The sequence below is a fragment of the Plodia interpunctella genome, chromosome Z (genome assembly GCF_027563975.2).
Source record: "Plodia interpunctella isolate USDA-ARS_2022_Savannah chromosome Z, ilPloInte3.2, whole genome shotgun sequence".
Taxonomy (NCBI): Eukaryota; Metazoa; Arthropoda; class Insecta; order Lepidoptera; family Pyralidae; genus Plodia; species Plodia interpunctella.
Genome location: NC_071324.2, coordinates 1,109,225 through 1,130,039, shown reverse-complemented (window position 1 = coordinate 1,130,039; position 20,815 = coordinate 1,109,225). Strand labels below are relative to the sequence as shown.

Below are 20,815 nucleotides of genomic sequence, written 5' to 3'. Positions count from 1 at the left end.
CTACTGCACAGATTTTAATGTAATATGATGGTGTGATTCCTGCAAGAGGTTTGGGTCTACAATTTATTATGATTTTACCCGTGCTAGTATAATATTATTATAATTCTTGAAACATGTGATGTTTACATAGCTATATATATCACATTTTTACAGATATAGCGTTCAGGACGTGCGGCGCAAACGGGATATGGCTTGACCGCAAAAATAGGGAAAGCAACCCTGCGGGGTGGACCAATTACACCCCGTGCTTCCCCCCGGATGTAAGGAGTCTCTTAACAAAAGTATATAATAAAGAGGATGAAGCACAGGTTAGTGTGTACATTTTACATTTTTGGATTTCATCCCAAAATTTTCGTGACAACATAAAAATGGAGTGTCAGTTATATTTTTATGTAGTAAGACGGAACAGACTTCGAATACGGAACTTTCTGAATTTTAGTAGCTCCCTTCTTGAAATTCAAACTCTTTATTCTTAGAATGACACTTAATAGACGTGAAAATTTTAATAATGAGAAGAAGAAGAAACGGCGCATCTTCTACACAGCTTTATTTGCAAATGCGTTAATCGACAAATGTAGATCTTATAAGTAATCACGTGTATCTGAGCAAGCACCCAGACGTCGGAGCCACTTTTCTACTTCTTTATGACATTTCTCAGTATAACTAAATCATAATATTTTCATCTTTGTACAGTGCACCTACTAGCTTTTGCTCACGATTTCTTACGCGCGAGAAAATATTAAAAATCCACTTATAATTAAACTTTCGGGTCATCCACCCTTAATTATAATGACTTACTTAAAATGTACTGTTGAAGTGAAAACTTCTTTAGCGGCGTTGTGCACTTTTTGTGATGGGTAAAAAATGTTAAACTCGCGTCAGGACACTTCGTAACACGTCAAAAATGCACAACGTTAATATTCAAGTTTTCACCTCTGCCTTTTTAAAATATAAATTACACATGAAAAAAAAACAAATATTGCTCCCCTACATTCCCCAAAGAGGTCAATACCCTTCTGACCAGCATGTTTTGTCCAGCTGACTAAAAGTCCCCTTACAACCCAGAATTAAATTGTATTGTGTCAAAACAATTTATGTAATTATTCTATGTCTAAACAATTTATATAAGTCTATGTATACCAACCATATGGGAAGAGTCCATCTCCATAATCCACTATCCTGTAAGCCATTTTGTAAACGTTCTTTTGGATAAATAAAAACACTTTTTACTTTTACTTAATTTAAAAATTATAAATGCTAAATATTAGCCTTGTTTATCAGTCGAAAGAGTTTTATATAAATTATCTTCCCCACAGGAAAAATTCCTCACAGCAGAACGAACGCGAACATTGGAAATCATCGGATACTCTTTAGCGTTCGTCGTCTTGGTCGGGTCACTTGTAATTTTTTCACGTTTCCCGTAAGTACTTTACGATATTCACAACAAAACATTTTGTTATGAAATCCTTGTAAATGCTATCTATACAATTTCACATACAGTTATTTTATCAGGTCAGAGATTGATTTTTCGTGATCATATAAGTTTAAGATCCCTTATATCATGTCATAATTATTTTTCAATGGTTCCCCATAGTTTTGGATTTTACATGTTAGTAAAAGAAAAAAGTACTACTATCGAAAAGCTATTCTTCTTTTCCAATGTGCTGTCAAGCCTAAAAGCATCTGACAAAAACTATTGAAACTTGACCATGAACTAACTAGTTTTCGAAGAATCGCTAGTACGATTTTGTGCTAAAAACTTTAACATTTTGATTTATTATATATATTATGTATATTTATTTGTAAGTTCTCTTGCAGGAGACTTAAAAATACAAGGACTAAAATACATAAGAACTTGTTTGCTGCTATGACAACCCAGGTGTTCATTAGACTGGTGTTGTACTTTGACCAAGCTGTTGCCAGAACAAGGATAGCTTATGGAGTCTCCAGCGAAAATTCCTGGTCTGTTGAAAATTATGTAAGTTAAATTAATCCTCTTTCTCTCTCTCTCTCTCGTCTGAGCTGGTTTCTTCCGCAGCCGTTGAGCGTCGGAGCCCATGGTCCGTTTACCTACCATCATATCGAGTGTGTTATTACTAACATTGGTGTCAGATTTTATTAAAGTCGCCTAAAGGCATCTGGTATGACTTTTACGATTATACTCACCGTCGTCTAGTGGTAATCGCATACACACGAGGGAACTAAACTGTCCACCAGTACGATGTTTTCCTTCATAGGAAGCAGGTAGTGGATGTTCTATGAAAACTACTATACATGAGTTAGATTGGTATACAAGTTTGTATATGGCACGAGTAGGATACGAACCTGAGACCTTTCGATCCACAGGAGGGCGTCTAAACAATTACACCACCACCGCTTCAATGTTCCTTCCTCAGTTTTCCTACCTTTTCGGCCCCACTTCGCACGATCGTCGGCAACCCTAGTTGTCAGAATATTATAACATAGTACCTACTCGTTAATCCGCGCTTCTATATAGAACTCACAACAAAAATGCCTTGAGATTCCTGTAGCTCTCTGGACTTTGTACTACCGTGGCAAAAAATTTCGTTTAGCAAGTTGTAATTTTCGAAATATGCCAATTTAGAAACTTGTCATTTGCGAAATTTGTCATTTTCAGATATGATACATATTGCAGGATCATTGTCCACCCTAGCGAAGGGAACTGGGTCAATAACTGGACGCACGGGACCTCGCTCCCGTGGTAATTTTGAGATAACATAGCCTATAGCAATCTTGGATAATATACCTTTCTCATGGTGAAAGAATTTTTTAAATATGTTCGGTAGTTTCGGAGATACAAATATACAAACTCACAAAGTCACAAACGCTTGCCTCTTTATAATAATAATAGACTCACAAAAAATTCTCTGAAAGTCATGAATGTTAACTTTCCAACATTCTATTTGCAAAACATAAATTTCCAATGTATCAATTAATTTATGTATGTTTTCAACTATGTACACTACAAAACTCAACGGTAGCTCAAAGCCGTTGGAATACGTGCACTGAGCCCAATAAACATTGAGAGCTTTTCAAGAGGCGAGGAGGCACAAATCGAAAAGTTTCAAATGCTACTTGAGCGTCCATCGGTCAGAAACGAGGTATTCCGTTCCGCGCATCAATTTCAGTAGCACCTTTCACTTGCGTTTCGAGTGCCTGTTGATATTATTCAGTTGTTATTGGCGGAATAATTTATATGTCCATCCTAAACGTAAATGCTCTTAAAGCTAAGTAGCTTAGATTGGGATTTGTGTGGCAACGTATGAAATTCAGAATTGACAATTATTTGCCACATAAATGTATGTAGTCTGGTACAAAAATAGTCCCATTGACAACTGTCAAATTCATACATGCAATCATGACAGTTGAAACCATACTTCCATATCTGTACTAATCCCAAGGAATTAGGTACTCCGTAAGTACTTACTAAATCCATAATCTATACTATTATTATAAAGACGTAAGCGTTTGTGTGTTTGAGGCATCTAATCTCCGAAACTATTGAACCGATTTCAAAAATTCTTTCACCATTAGATAGGTACATTATCCAAGATTGCTATAGGATATATTTTATCTCGAAATTTCCCACGGTAACGAAGCTCCGGGCATCATCTATCTCGATGTTGATCACATTTTGCACATAAACGAAATCCTACAGGCATAGGCTCCTTTTACGGTTTCACCCGAGCAAAGCCGGGACGGGCAGCTAGTTATTTATATTTTAAAACTGTCTCTAACTTATCTACGTAGGTATATCGTTAAAACTGTATTTTGAAATGATAGAAACGAATTGCAAACGATTAATTTTAACAAATGCTTTGCCTTACTCGGTCGAGTTAAAAAAGCCTGGTAGTGTATTATAAAGTTGACACTTAGTTATAATAGACACGGAAATAAAAAGAAAATAACACTTGTAATCTACGCGCGAAACCCCCTTTTCTTGCAGTCGGGTAAAATAGACTTGAGGATATTCATAAAGTTTTGAGATTTGCTTAATCTAAAAAAAAAACGCTTAAAAAATGTAATTTAATTCTGTAATGATGACAATGAGCTTGATTTGAATAAATAAAAATTATAGATCGCGTCAAATTGAGAACCACCTCCTCTTTTTTTGTAGTCGGTTAAAAATAGCAGTAGCACGACTGGTGTTAATATCCGGTCTTAATCCCCAAGGTTTCGTGGTATTAACCACACCCCTAAGTCACTACACTAATCATTTGTGATTTGTATCAATGGGTCATACAGTTATATCAATGTATAATATATATAGAATCTTGTGTCACAGAATAAGTAATTCCCCTGACTTTAGGCACAATAGACCTTATGATGTTACTTTTCCTAGTAGACTCTTTTGCAAAGTTGGCATAATTCTTTTATTAACTTACTAATTCATTAAAACACTTTCATATTCCCGGCTGTGACGCCTGAAGTCATTGAAAAATAAACTTTAAAATATTCGAAAATTCGACGGTAGTTTTCCCCTCTTTGTAAATACTGTTGTTGCTTCTCTGCCTTTTTATCCCATAGAGCCATGCCTCATTGCTTCGTTGCGCTCCGTCGTCCTCCGTCACATTGACATCCGTGGACGGACAACGCAGCAAAATATATGAAGATTCGACGTACATCAACGCATCAGAGTCAAAACCTATAGAAACCAACGGAGCAGCGAGGCATGGCTCTTAGTAGCCCCGTACGATATCCACTGGAGGATAAAGAAAGATTCTATTCCCGAGCGAACCACAGGTCGCAGACTAAATAGTTTCTGTGCATAAATATAAAATGAGGGTAGGTATATACCAGAGAATGCAATCAAACGTTCGGCTTTGCAATTAATTTGTGGTGCAAATACTTACATAAATAGAACATACCCACGCACACACTCTCACTGTAATTATCCAGTGCATACGATTTCCCCATTTATACCTAACCAGCGGCCCGTCTGAGTTTCACTCGGGTAAAATATATCGAGGATAAACCTATAATTACGACCTACATAGCATAAGACAAAGTCGCTTTCTTCTGTCTATCTCTCTGTCCCGATGTTTGCTTAGATCTTCAAAACTGCGCGTATCATATTTTCGTGTGTGGTTCAATAGGTATATCTACATATTTCACTCTATTTATTAAAAACTTCGCATCAAATCGTTCATTATGACAACCTCGGTGACGTAATGGTAAAGTGCTTGCCTCTGAACCAAGAGGTCCAGGGTTCGATCCCCGGTCGGGTCATGATGGAAAATGATCTTCTTCTGATTGGCCCTGATCTTTGTTATAAAATATAGTATAGTTGAGTTAGTGTCCCATAACGCAAGAATCGAACTTACTTTAGGGCTAGCTTAATCTGTGTGATTTGTCATATTTAATTATTTATTATCAATCCGTTCCGTTATTTTAAAGGAATACATAGGGACAGACAAATAAACAGCGGAATGAGATTCTATGTGGTCATTAAGGGTTTATTCCTAATTCCTATTCAATTTATTCCCAAACTGCCCGGCCTAGAGCTTAGATATTTCTATTTTACGAAACATTTCCGATAATAACCATAACCTATGATAAAATTATAACCCGCTCCTTAGCGTCTCCGGTGCAAAGGTGTCTATAACACTAGCCGCGATACCGCGCTGTAGTCCTGTGGCTATTCTTTGCACCAGAAATAAGCCAGAGCGGGCGTCACCGGATTTGTCCGCTATACGATGCCCGATCTCCCTAATTAGGCATTTGGGATCAGAGCCCCAAATGCCCATTCTCTCCACGGCATTGGGCACAAAACAATTTCAATCATTTTGGTTGCGTGAAAAACGATTTCATTTTAGAAAACCTTTTTTTTTTCATTTTGGATTAATGGATGGCTGTGATATGAGTATGGTAGTATCCCCCGTTTCCGCCTGGCCCTGGCAGAAGGGGCAGACAACTGGAGGTTTGACAACTTTGGACGCCGAACCAACTGCAAAGTGAAGACGAAAGTTAGGAAAACTGACGACGCTCCACGATGTAATCGCTCAGATGAGGGAAAATATGCCAGTTAAATTAAATTACATACAGGGTGATTTCTTATACAATGGCATTATTTTATCTACATGCTCAGTCGATAGTACTGAACAACTTTTCGTATGGAAGAAACCTTGAAATCGCGAAAAAAAAAATCTGCTGATCCATACATTTTCCACAAGTTAGGTATTATATTTAATTTTGTATAGAACATCTGATTTTTTTCGCGATTTCGGAGTTACTCACATGCTAGAAGTTGTTCACAATCATGGCCTGAACATGTAGACATAATATTGCCAATGTATAAAAAGTCACCCTGTATCAAAGGTGACCTACATTTGTTAATTGGCGTCCTTGGAGAAAAGGCTGCGGTGAAGTTTGTTGCGCCGCTTCTTCTTCACCTGCACTTTGGAAGTCGGCAGTTTTTGACGTCAATAAGTGATGTATATCGTCCTAAATTGAATCAAGAATTTTGAATTTGTGTATAAGGGTTTTTTTTTATTTTTCAGCCCTATTTATGTATTGGATTATATACAATGCTGGAATGTACTGTTAGTTCCACGTTCATGTGGATGTTTATCGAGGGGTTGTACCTTCACAATTTCGTTACACGTAATTGCATGCGCGAACACCGGCCCTTCGCCATTTACTACGCCATTGGGTGGGGTTTGCCTATCTTAATAACTGGAGTATGGGCTGTGATGACGCACTTTTATTATGTCAACCAACCATATAAGTAAGTCTATTTTATATCACTTAAATAATGTATATAATTTATATAAATTATTTTACATGGATGAGAGAGTCACAGGACAGAGGAGTTAGCGTACGCGAAGACAGGCCTGTGCTCAGCAGTGGGCACAAAGAGGCTGAAATGATAAATGCATTTTATTCCCTACAACACGATATTTTATAATTATTGATTATGATTGATGATTACCTTTGTAAATTATTTGTATTTAAATATTTATTTTTTATATATCTAAGGTTTTCTAGTGTATCTTGTAAGCGCCCGACCCCATTGCTCCGTTGAGCAACTTCGCGCTGTGCACAGTTGACGGATCAACGCAGACATTGTATGGTGAGACAACATATCTCGACATAAGTCAATATTGAACCTATAAAAAACTACGAAGCGCCAACGCGTCGACGCAACGCAGCAACAGGACCGCGCATAAGTCATAACATATTACTCGTGTATACATATAATATTATTTATTGATAATACAATAACTGTTTTGCAGCTGCTGGTATGGCTACAATTTCACGTTACTGTATTGGATCATACAAGGTCCGATATCGGCTATAATATTCGTAAGTACATACAATTATTACTACCTATATTATTGTTAATAAAATAAAAAAAAATCACATGTATTTATATCTATTTTTACAAGCTTTTTACAGATAATGGGCTAATTTTCCGCTCGATTTTAGATTGTTTTTATCTCTCTTGTTGTTTATATTAAAATTAGTCTCTCTCTAGTTTTAATATAAACAAAATATATGACTTGTTACAGTAAGGTATGTTAAGAATAACTAAGTACTCTGTAATAAGTATATTACTATACGTCGGTGACAGACTTAAAGCTAACAGGCGTTGTCTCAAGTCTAATGGAGTTACAAAAATGCAACTTGCTACTGAATATTATTACTATGTCAGTTTTCACTATTGTATTCAGGCTATAAATAGTGACAGTCCCGCCCGGAACAGAACATATTGTCACCATACTTGTCACCCTTTTTTAAATGTCGAATCTCTACTATTCCACATATAACAACGTGAATGCCTGCAAGTGACGGCTATGTTGTGAGTTCACGCGAGCATGGGGATTACACGTGCCACATTTCAACACACTTCTAAAATGGATTGGTCTAAAATACTGTTCCTTTTTTAGTGGCCAGTATTTTTTTTTAAGTGTCCATTATTCAGAATTTGAGCGGATCGCTATTATTTCACATATTTTGTATACGATGATTTTATTTTCATTATTAATTAATTATCCTACGGGCTCACGCTTCTGGCCAATGAGTCTATAAAACATTTCGCTTTTTAATTGTTTTGCCGCGCATCAGATGTAACTGACAAAGGCTCCAACTGAAAAACAGTGTTTGCTCTTGGAGTAATAACTTCGCTGAGTTGTGGCCTGTTTAAATTGCTGCAGCACACACATCCAATATTCTATTTGCTCTCCTTTAGCGTGCACCTAGTTTCCTTTTTATGTTACGTGTGTTTGTGGCTTTTTAATTAAACATTATTCTATTGTATATCTGGTTTTGAAGAAATTCTAATTAATAAGCATTCAATTTGTTTCAGATAAATTTTTTATTTCTAATAAATATAATCAAAGTAGTGATTACAAAAGTAGGACGGACTGAGAGTAATGAGTTGGTTAAAGCAAGGTGAGTTTCTTTTTAGGTTTTAATGTGAAAAAAAACTCAACAACTAGAAGAAGAAAGAAGAAAGATAAGACTACAATATTTGTAAATTATGTATTGAATAATCAATACAAATTACAAAAGCGATTTTTAAAATTCTTACAACTAGTAGGAAGCTACATTTCTGAGTGGCATAAGTTATTTTTATCCCGATATACGCACCCAGGCGGACACTTAATATTTAATAATAAAATGCCTATATATATTTGAAGATATATACAAACTTTCAGGAAAGCTGTCAAAGCAGCACTTGTGTTGCTTCCATTATTAGGGATAACGAACAGTTTGAACATGATAGAACCGCCCCTCGACTCGGTATGGTGGTTCCGTGTTTGGAGTTACACGACGCATTTCCTGAGGTCATTCCAAGGATTTTTTGTGGCTATCATCTACTGTTTTATGAATAACGAGGTATACGAATATTTTTATATTGACATGCAGAAAGACAAGGATACTTGATCTGGCATTCAGATTTGAAACGTCATAAGTAAAACATAAAAGTTTTCCTGTAAAATTAATTCATATAGAAGAAAATATATTTAATACCCGTATATCGTATCCCACATGATTGATAATCGTGGTCGTCACAACCTTTTACTTGGAAGTAATATATAAATAACTTACAAAAAGATTAAAGTATTAAAAAAGTAAAAAAATATAGCGTTATCCTTATTTTGCGCCTGTTTGAATATTACTAGTTAATCCTAGAATAATAAATGCTCGCAAAAGTTTTCCGCTCGGATTGGTATGAATTAGAGTGGGCCCGTTATTTAAGCCAGGTTAAAAACATCGGTTTGAAGCTCTATCTGAAAGTCTTGCTAATTTATTTGAATATAGAGAATTTAAGTTTATGGATTAAACTGTTTTGTGACTACCTCTAATTTTCTAAATATTCAGTAGTCCTGCCGTGTAGACGGACAGCGGTGATACGTGTCAAAAGGCGGGCTTTATTTTATTTCAAACCCCCAGCCTGGCACCAGCGTCAGCCAGCGTTTGTTCGGTGGACATTACGAAGTCCAAGGATGTCTTGGGCCAGAAATGCGTTTACGCTAAGTATTTTCCCATTTTCTTACCACACAGTCCGGCACAAACTCATCTGTAAAATGGGTTTGCGACCGACTTTTTGGGTGCAAACTTGAAAAGGAACCTGGGAGTAAACCCGTCTATTCTTGACGGGCTCGAGTCATTCAAGTGTGTGGCTGACGACGATACATTTTGTATACATACCTGTAACGAAGTGCAATGTGATTTTTGTATTGTATTGCAAAACGACACCAGTAACCACCAGCTTATCTCTTTGTAATAAAATACGGGTTTGACTACAATAACTATGAACCACGACTAATATCAATTAAAATACCTATTAAAATTAGCCGCATTAATTATTTTTTTGAATAATTTCAGACAAGCTATTTTTTATTTATGATAGTGGTTGCTGTTACATTTTATTTTTCAGGTCCGCGCCGCGATAACAAAATATTTTGAGGACCGACAGGCCATGCGCAGTGCGGGGACGAGACGGGGTGGCCAGTCCCAATCGGAACATAACAGGTTGCTTTGATGATCTGGAGTGACAGGCCAATTGGCTCTCATTCTCCTAAGCCCTAGGCCAGATTGCTTTCACATCTTTTTCATTCTTTTTCTTTTGATTGGGGGTATATAGAAATGAGTGCTAAATGGCTGGATCCGATCTGTCCACCATCGTCCACTAAAGTATATAAACTTCACATATCTCGTAATAAATTATGCGAATTGAGGTAGTACTGGACAAGGCCATGTAAAATGGGTGCCAAATGGCCGGGTTCAAACTGACTACCGTGTGGTTTCTACTACTGAAGTGACTACCGTTATCTAAGGTATTATAACTATAGAATGTCAAACCAACACTATATATAATCACTTTGTTTTTCGTAGCTTTTATGTATGTACAAGTTTTTGTGTCGTATGTAAGTATAATATTTCGTCAGCAGTTTTCAAAAAGCAATATTTTAGGTTACAGCGGTTACAATTTATTTTCTTGACATTTGTGTGATGATACGCGGGGCTGAAGCAGGAGTGTGAATAAGCCCCGTCCCCTACGTGACGTCTGTGCATCTTTCATTGTAACTGTGCACAAGTTTTTATACCGCATCCATTTGTATTTGGTCCGAGTTTGCAACTTTACTAAAAATCCCATCCTGTGATGTCAAAATGATTTTTTTTTTAATAACTGGCCGAAAGATAACCAACTGTTACCAGCAATAAAGAACACATTTTTATCCTCTACTCTTTGCTAGAAGTCAGGCTGTTGATATAAAAACAATAGACCATCTGAGAAATGATATTAGGAATTACATAAATGTTTGTTGTAATCCATGTATTATTGAAGGTGGATTTATTAAGTTCCCTTAGAAAATACCGTAACAAAATTGTGTCTATCATATCATCACTGTCGTACAATTTACATTAAATGTATCGTTTATGTTGTGTATGTGTGGACCGTGAATAAACAGATATACACATTAATTTTAGCAGCACACTGTTTTGTTACTTAAACAACACTTTTTAATTTTATTGTAATTTGAATAATTATACTTAATTTGTATTCTATTCTATTCTTAGACGTACTAATAATTCATCCGAATGTTTTTAAAAGCAACCAATTTAATATCAACTACAAAACACATACGTATTTGTTTTTACTTCAGTTTATATCAAACGAATTCCATTGATCAATGATGCTTTGAAAAATTAAAAGTCCTTTTGCAATAATACGAGTAGGTTGTATATTTGATTATGTTTAATCGAGTCGACTGTACCTTTGTCTATTATTAATTGTATAAAGAATGGTATTTTTGTTTTGAATCTTACATATTATAGAATACCCCTGTCTGTAAACTACTGCACGGATTTTTGTACGGTTCTCACCAATCTATAGTAGAATGGAAGGTCTTGGTGTATAATAAATTAGAATATCTTTTGCCCGCGGCTTCGCTCGCGTAAATTTCCCACGGGAAAAGATGATTTTTCCGGGATGAAAGGTATGCAAAATTTCAAGAAGATTGGTTGAGTATATAGAGCGTGAAGAGCTAACAAACAAACAAACATATTTTCACATTTTTAATATTAGGAAGGATACAATTGAGTGAAAACTAACAGTGATTATTTTGGTGTATTAGATTGAAGGAAATAATTAGATTTCAAATCAAATGATTTATTCAGAAATTAGACCTTCACAAGTACTTTCTCACGTCACATGATAGAAAGCAGCCATTGTACCTATATTGTCATATTATTCTTTGCAGCTGGTCGATGTGCAGCTGCTTCAAGCGCCAGGAAGAAGACTTGGAGATGGGCCCTATGCCGGGGACTCCCCACCCTTCTGCTACGGCGCCTATGAATGAGAACATACGATTCATATTCGACAGCATTAATCAGGAGGCTGCTGAAATGGGCCTGTGAGTAACGCTGTGTCTATTTAACTTGTCTATACAAGTGACGAACCACGAGAAAGGTTCCTTATGGATGAAAGTCACTTAAAGCGCTCTCTCCCCGCACTCTAACGCCAGCCCCACATTTTTATTGGTTTCTTTTAATTCTTAGCGAAAATTATTAAATATATATGACGACCTCGGTGGCGCAGTGGTAAAGTTCTTGCCACTGAACCGAGAGGTTCGATACCCGGTCGGGTCATGATGGAAAACGATCTTTTTCTGATTGGCCCGGGTCTTGGATGTTTATCTATATATGTATTTGTTATAAAATATAGTACCGTTGAGTTAGTATCCCATGACACAAGTTTCGGACTTACTTTGGGGCTAGCTCAATCTGTGTGGTTTGTCGTAATATATTTATTTATTTTTTTTTTATTTATATATTTCAACAGATTACGTACGGATTATGCACTTAAAATAATTTTAGTAGGAAGTTTTATAGTTATCTATAATACAATGTGTTCAAAGTAGACTAAAAGGAATTAAGCGGCCACCGTTTCCGATCTAATCAATTGTGACTACATTATGCAATGGGAAAGTATAATACTTTGTGTTACAATTATTTATCTATTAATTATTTTTATATTTATTTATTTATTGAAAACACAGAAATCTGAGATTTCAAAAATGTTTCCAACATTAAAACAGCGGAACTGAATCATTTGAGTGAAATAAACAAACTAACATTGAATTAATTTTACGTTTCAATTAATTAAATAATGAGCAATTTCGAAATAGTAATTTGATTTTTTTATCATCGTATTATAAAGGCTATTGTGATTATTCGGGAAATTTCTTTATCAGGAATCTCAGTTTAGTGATACGCAGGTTACAAACCATTTTTTTAGGAAAATCATTTTTTTTTAATATATAAAGACTAAAGTTGTGTTCTTTTCGTTTAATTTATAACCACAAATCGACAACGGATATCTGTTTCGTCGGATAACTTTGGAGTGGAGCCTGATTTGCTCAGAATAAAGTACTCTTTGTTTTACTGTTTTTTTTTTTCCATTCTGTAAATCTACTATTGATCTTTTCATTAGTACTTCTCAATGACGCTGCAATGGAATAAAATCAAGTAAACTGTTCTTTGATCTTATTCAATTACATATTAATTGATTTAGAAAATATCTGATGGTTTATCTTTTGTGAAAAGTCGAAAAACGACACTTGTCAGAATTCCATGGAATTAATAATAGCGGTAGTTTCTATTATATCGCTAAGAAATTAATAAAATTGTGTTGTGTCGCCAATGTGCGGGAAGAAAGCGCCTTAAGACGTTCCACTCGCTCATATTTATTTAGATGTTTATGATTAATGTATTGTAAACGACTAAAATAAGGTATTTTTTTCGTGGTAGGTCATACACATAGACGCTCTTATATTAAGGCAATTTAATGTCTATTTTTAATTACGTTTATTTATTTAATCTGCTAGTAAAAACTTTTCACATATATAATTAACATAGTACAAAACAAATTCGCTTCCCTATGTGTGTTAATCTTTAAAGAAAAACGTAACGGATTATAATAATAATAACATTATTCACCAAAAAAAAAAAGTACAATAGTTGACAGGATCATTTTAGAAGGTAGTTTTACAATTTATAAGTTAGTTGGACTGTGTACTCAGCACTAACCGATGCTTGTGTCGCAGCGACCAGAACGTTTTACAATTGTGATGATTCCTGATAAAGGTTTACATGTGTAGTGTACGGGTATACATTAATTCCTCCCCACTACTGTGACATAAGTCGTAGCGCTGCGAGCAAGCGCTCATTTGTTTACGAGACGGCGAGGCGCACGGACGTTGGAGCATCAGTCGTGTGTATTAATTAAGTTTTACCCGAGTAAAGGTCGCTAGTTTATAATAATTGACTGGTTCTAATAGATTTTGGACCTTTTTAAAGAAATAAATATTTAACCAAAACTGAAGTGTATTGGGGAAATAGTTTAAACTACAAGAGTTCTTTTTTTTTTCATTTATTTGGCACATAACGACCTCCGTGGCCGGTCATTACGCCGGACTGCTACACTGGAGGTCCCGGGTTCGAATCCCGGTCAGGTCAACATGGAAAATGAACTTTTTCAGATTGAACTGGGTCTTGGATGTTTATCTATATATGTATATGTTATTTAATATAGTATCGTTGAGTTAGTATCCCATAACACACGTCTAGAACTTACTTTGGGGCTAGCTCAATCTGTGTGATTTGTCCGTACATATTTATTTATATATTTCTTAAAAATAAAACTCCCTTACAAATTGTATAAGACGATAGTTAATAAAATTTATTTCTTCTGTTGTCTATTCTCACATTAGGATGACAGGAAGTACGGAGATTCCCCTATATGAACAGTTAGTACTCATAAATGTTCGTTTCTTTCCCCCCTTCAAGTACAAATCGCCTCTCCTCTATACACACAATGAAGACATTTCATTATGCAATAGTTGTCTCTTTCTTTCACAATACCTACTTACACATGCCATCTCTTTCTATCCTATTGCAAACTCACATATATTAGACACCAACGAGCTCTTAAGAAAAACTTGAAACATGCTAAATATGAGGATAATTATTGCATTATTATAAAAACAGATAACTTTTAAATTAAATTGTCAATAAGACGATTTTGGCCGAATTAAGTTACATTAGAATTTTCAAAACTATTTTCACTATAGAAATGTCGAAGTTCGTCATACAATACTGTTTGTACACCACCGTTTTCAGAATCATTATAACTACTTATCGATTTGTTATATGAAATTCGCGTGAACAATAATATTTTTGGACACGTGACAAGTTCAGAATAAAAATAAATTTGATTTAATCACGACTGTAAAATAATCGGATCTACGATATTTTATAATCGTGATTATTTGATATGAAAATATTAGACAGGATTATAATGAAAATCGTATTTTACTCGACTGCTCATAAAAGGGGTGTCATGTTTTAGGGTTGTATATGTGAGTTTTATTTAATTTTATCATAATTCATAAATGTATTATCAGAAAACAATGTGGTATCATTAGAATATTTACATTACCATGTGACGTCATTATATAATCACTAGCGGCTCGTCCTGGCTCCGCTCGGGTAAAACCATAATAAATTGTGCACCTAAACCTTCTTCAGGAATTACAATGTCGATTGGATAAAACCAAATAGTGGGCGAAGTGAGTCGCACCGGACCAATCACATTGCAATGTGGTTGTCGTTGCGTCACGATGGCGCAATGTGATTGGTTAGCTGCGTCTCACTGCGACTCAATTCGATGGTGTGAAGTGAAACGCAAACCCGCACTAACCCCTCTGAACTCAGTCGGGTAGTTTATAGTTTTAGAGCTTATCTCGCACATACAGACGCGACACGGATATTTTTAAGTCGGATAGCTGACGAATTGTAAACTTCATAATTTGCAAGTTTATATTCATGTAGAATCTAAAATGTGCGCTTCACAATGCGTGTCTGTGTTGTGAAACGACTTGCCGAGTTACTTTGCCGGGGGTGTTCACAGAATTGTCTGCCAAGTTGCGTCGAAAATTTTTTCAAATCAATCTTGAACAAAAATAATCGGTACATATTCTTTTTCACATAATTAGGTTAGGTTAGGTAAGAACATGATGAATACGGTATATGTAATTTGTGATATAAAAAAGGATTTCTACGAAACGTGATTTCGATGTAATTCTGTGAAATGTGGACACCCCACTTTGCCGAAATTGGCACTATTTTGACTACAAAATTGTAATGTGTATTGTATTGTATTGTATTTAAGTCACGGTATGATTGTAAAACCCGTTACAAATGTAAACTAGTTAGATTGTGAACTGTCAAGAATTTGTGAACTGCATAATATCCGTACTAATATTATAAACATGAAAGTCTGTCTGTCTGTCTGTTCCGGCTAAACCGCTGGACTTGAAGAAATTTCGGTATGTATATAGTTTAAAAAAAGTCCTCCTTTAAGGGGGGGGGTTAAAGCTTGTACATAAATTATGTTTGTTCCGCTTTCGCAAAGAAATTTGCGCGGGCAGAAGCTAATATATAATAAATTACGTGTAATTATATTATTAATAATAAGTTGATATATAATATATATTTTTGCTAAATACCTACCATATTAAATCGCATATTATGTACCGTTAATATTTAGATAAATAAAAAGTTATGTTGTAAAATGTAGGTAACGTGTTAGCTTTCGACAGTTTATAATCTAGACAATTTATTTTCATTTTGTTTTTCCACTTCCTTCTTTGTTAGATCACGTATTGTTTGTTGATGATTTTATCCCACCACTTTTTTATTTTATTTTTGATTTTTTAAATATTATTTTTGATTTTTTTTTTTTATAATTTTCAGGGCGTCGTAGGCTGCCGCCGGTACACTGTGTATGTCGTTTTATTTTTGTTCTTTAAAGCGAAAGTTATTTTTTGAATGTTTATTTGAAAAGTATTTCAGTAATACTTTAGTGTGTGTGTGTGTGTCTTCTTCAATGTTAGTGTGTGTGTTTCCTATTTGGCCGTCCTGCTTTTTTTATATGGTGCTGCATTGCGAACACTTAAGCACTTGTCATAAATATACCTACAACTTGGAAAGCAATCGCGAAAGTGACATTGATTTTTATCACCTTGTTAAGAAATTAATTGTACATATAAGCGTAGTTAATATAATTTTGAGTCGGTTGCACCTGTTCACTTTGACGTTAACTTTAACCTGTGTAGAACGAAGTATGCTGTTTTAATCGGCGCCGCCGGCGCGCAGGTTAATGTTAAGGAAAGTTGATTGGTGTAACCCACTCATTTTAATCATGTGACAAAATACGTGTATGTACATACATTATGACGTAAAGAAAAATATTGATGTGGCTCGGCGAATTCATTAGTATAAACATTAGTATATTATTCGCAGAACATTACTTAATAGAATACGCAATAGACCCCAGGTCTGGTCACAATGAATTTGAATTTGCTCACGCAAATTTCTCAATAAAAATGTTATTCCCATGTATTGTGTAAAAGTTGAACTTCAGAACTAAAATCCTTGTAAATAGTATACTTATAAGGGTGCAGATAAGATAACGTAAACCCTGATCGAAAAAAAACTATCAAATGGTTCCCCCCCTATAGATAGTTATTTTTATAAATAAAGTAAAAACTTATATCGATACTGCAATGGTAATGGTTCGCTTCGCCTCGGACACAGCTTGGAAGTTAATAAAGATTTATTTTTCTTCTCAGCCAAGTCAACAACCAGGCTGGGGAATTTCGCGAGCGCCTTAACCCGTATAAAACCAGGCGTCCAGCGATTCGTCGTCCAAAAACTGATGCTTCACCCAAAAATTCTGCATTGAATGACAAGGCGGATGAATCCTCGCGTCAGGTGGTGTTTTATCGGGTGAACATACCGGGTACAACCCAGTTGCCGCCTGTTTCTGTTACTCTCGAGATGGAGTAATAATCTTTAAAAAAAAAAAGTTTATTTGTGTAGGTAGTCAGTTTACTAAAACTGACGCCGATTGATGTTTATCGTTCATGTCAATTTTATGTCGTAAAATTTGAAGATATCACAAAAATATTTTAAAATAATTCATGTTATATCCAAAATTCAATATTTAATACAATTCCAATAGGGTAAAAGCGCTATAGTTGCAGCGCCGGGAGAAATTTACCACCATTTTTAAGTGTCTCTTCTAAGTTTAGAAAAAAAATATATTAGAAACCTGAACCAAGTTTCAACAATAGTTCTCAACAATTTCGGAAAAAAGTGGCTATGACATACGGACGGACATGACGAATATTGCCTTTGCCATTAGGCCACGGAACCCTGACAACCCCCTAACTCGCAACAAGCGTTAGTAGGAACGGCCGTCACGCCGCACATTACTTACGCGGAGAACATTCGCATGATGGCGGCACGTTTCGTTCATCCGAATATTTCACCTCAAATATTTTGCATTGTATAATTTTATGATTCGTAACAAATTCCGATGTAATATTTAATTAAGCAATGTACTGGTTCATTGAAAAAATACATGAGCAAATGCTCGTGTATTAATTCAATCCCTATTAAAAAAATACAGTTGCCCTGAATTATGGATCCCCGCCATTTTACGATAACTTCATTCCAAATTTAATAGCTAGCTAAGGCATCATTGTTTTTATAATACCTACTTTTAAAACTTTTTAATGTTTATTGTAAAACTTTTAATGAATTTATTTATTTATGTAATAGGTAGGTATTGTGTGAATTTTAGTTCTTGTTTGGCCAGGCCTGATTTTAAGTATTGATTTGGTAAAAAGGTTGGTTTTCAAGTGTTCCTGAGCTTAGTTTTAGAACTGTTTTTTTTTAATATTCTATCTGTTATATTTTATGTATAATTATATTTATATTTGGACTTTTTAGTGCAACTGAAACGCTTTAAATGATTGTGGTATTAGAATTGTGTTAAACATTAAATGATTAAAAAAAAATGTTTTTCGTTATTATTATCCATGTTTCATTCCAGGATTCCAGGAGCAGAACTACCTAATGTTTGGTTTAGATTTTCGTTTACACTATATTAAAGGCATCTATCCTGAACTGCAGTCCAGCATCCTTGTCGGTATTTACATGGTGCGGCAACTATTCATACAGATAATCTATTCTCAAAAAAAAAACTTTCCACTAAAACCTAATTTCTGCAAGATCTGTATTTGATAAATATCTAAGTTAAATAATAAGAATAATAATTCAACATAAACGATTGAGCTAACTAATTTAATAGAAAATATTCGTATAAAATTATAGTTTTTTTTTTAATTAGGTGGGTATTTCAAAAAGTGCGGCTTCTATCACGGTTTTACCCTATACAGCTAAGCCGCGTTGACTGGTTTTTGTGTAATTGAGTCCCAACTCTGGGTTCTGCCTACCCCAGAAAAAATGTGTGACAGAAATGTTTTCTTCCACAAATTCAATATATTTGCTAAATTATTATTCATTCCACACCTATGTATAAAAATCAATCTATACCTATATATATAAAACTCTTACTTACCGAGTGACTGAGTGACAGACAATGTGCAGCCGAAACTCCTGGGCGTAGTAAGCTGAAATTTGGCATGTAGGTTTCGTGGGGAGTGTAGGTGAGTACAATGAGAGGAATTTCGGAAATTCTACCCCGAGGGGGGTGAAAGGAGTGAAAACCTTTTATATGAAAGTTCTACACCGTTGAAGTTAGTGACTTGAAATTTTGGATATTAGTTGTATGCAACAAAATTAATGAATACGTGTTTTAGATTTTTCTGAAAATTAACCCTCAACCCCTTCAAAAGGGGGGTGTAAAATTGTATGGAACTCAAACAATTATAATACATATTATTAAACCACACACAATACACAATACACGATTGTATTGTAATCAAGATAAAAAGCTGAAAATTGGTAAACATACTTACTAAATAAAAATAGTTTGAAATGTTAGGTAAGAGGAAGAAGAAGAAGAATAAAACATAATAATGCATTGTCTATTTTTTGAAAATTACATCTCTAGGGAAACGATGTAAGGGTGAAAAAGTATATGAAACTTCATTATTTTTCAAAAAGGGACCCGTAAAACGCTTCATTTGCGTTTGTGGTTAATGAAAAAATCGGTCGTAATACATCGTGGATAATAAGACGACACGCGTTGCAGAAAGCGGGATTGGGGGACGTAGGGGAAAATGGGCGAGGCAAGTGGTGAGGAATGGGGCGGGACACATTTCGAAAAACGTCATGTGTAAGAAATGGTACGTGTCTTCGCCGACACACCGGAGCCAATGATAACTCAATAATTCCTTTTAAATTATTTGTATTTATGAGTTTTTAACATACAGTGAAAAAAGTACGTAAGTAGGCGCGCCAAATTTTTAGAAGACAAAGTAAAAAAATGACTTGACCTTGACAGCCCTGACATTTGGGAAAATTAAAAAGTTAGCCGGTGACACTAAAGTAATACAGCCAAAGGCCTAAACAGTACGTGTACATGGAAGGAAAATGGGGCAAGTTGCGAGACGAGACACGTAGCGGGAAACATGAAATTGAACTAAATATTACAAAAAATACTAATTGTAATCTCATACACGAGTATGTTTGCCAATCTTACAGAATACTCGTGAAAAGAATTACCGAAATTTTAATGTAAAATTGGCGCGGGCTAAAGTTGTGGTACATAATGAATTGTATTTTATTATTGTTGTTTTAATTTTATGGTAATTACTTTAATTGTATTGAACTTAAGTTTATATCTAGATTATATTCGTTATTGAACAATTTAATTTTGTATTAATGAGGTGCCTAGTGCCAAGTGTAACAATTATACAAAGCGAAGCAAAAGGATATGAAATCATGAAAATATTTTAATAATGACTTAAATGAGTAAACCAAAAAAAAAAATAGTAAGGGAATTTGCACATATACAAAAGTATGTAGATGCTTTTCGTATCAAAATATCCAATTTTCTAAGAGTACCTTATCTTCGAAGCTTATCAAGCCAAACCAAATGAAAGAGACAGTAATATTCGGTCTAGTAGCGGTTTGTGAGTCCATATTTTTTGTAAACAACCCCATTGGTTACGTTTGGTGCGTTCTACGAATAAAGAAAAAACTGTGATTATGGTAGGTAGCTTTTCGTGCGTCCAGTATTATAATCAAATTTCAATTGAATAGCGAGGTTGCGTTTCGTGATCTTTCTTAAAACTAGACCGATAGGCAGCTGTTCGTGCGTCGGGAGATTTTGATAACATTCTTAGTAGCGTTTCGTGCGTTCAAGATATTTTGATAAGTATACATGCATATAATGATCTATGATGAACATAGAGTTAAGAGGCTGTTAGACGTGGACAAATATTTTTCACCATCATGTAGGGTT

At 35.0% G+C, this 20,815-nt stretch overlaps 1 protein-coding gene across 3 annotated transcripts in view; it reads left to right on the top strand.

The window, feature by feature from the left end:
* The window catches only part of Pdfr (Pigment-dispersing factor receptor), a 78,074-nt gene extending 59,705 nt beyond the window's left edge, over positions 1-18,369 (top strand). For 2 of the 3 annotated variants that reach the window (XM_053768409.1, XM_053768410.1), the window contains 10 exons: positions 154-308; positions 1,317-1,420; positions 1,819-1,978; positions 6,522-6,748; positions 7,257-7,326; positions 8,330-8,415; positions 8,682-8,862; positions 9,908-10,002; positions 11,736-11,888; positions 17,169-18,369. In XM_053768409.1, the coding sequence (XP_053624384.1) occupies positions 154-308; positions 1,317-1,420; positions 1,819-1,978; positions 6,522-6,748; positions 7,257-7,326; positions 8,330-8,415; positions 8,682-8,862; positions 9,908-10,002; positions 11,736-11,888; positions 17,169-17,385 (1,448 nt within the window). In that variant the 3' untranslated portion in view covers positions 17,386-18,369. Of the gene's footprint in view, positions 1-153; positions 309-1,316; positions 1,421-1,818; positions 1,979-6,521; positions 6,749-7,256; positions 7,327-8,329; positions 8,416-8,681; positions 8,863-9,907; positions 10,003-11,735; positions 11,889-16,290; positions 16,320-17,168 lie in introns of all 3 variants that reach the window. The other variant, XM_053768411.1, reaches the window with a different exon arrangement.
* Positions 18,370-20,815: the final 2,446 nt, after the last annotated feature.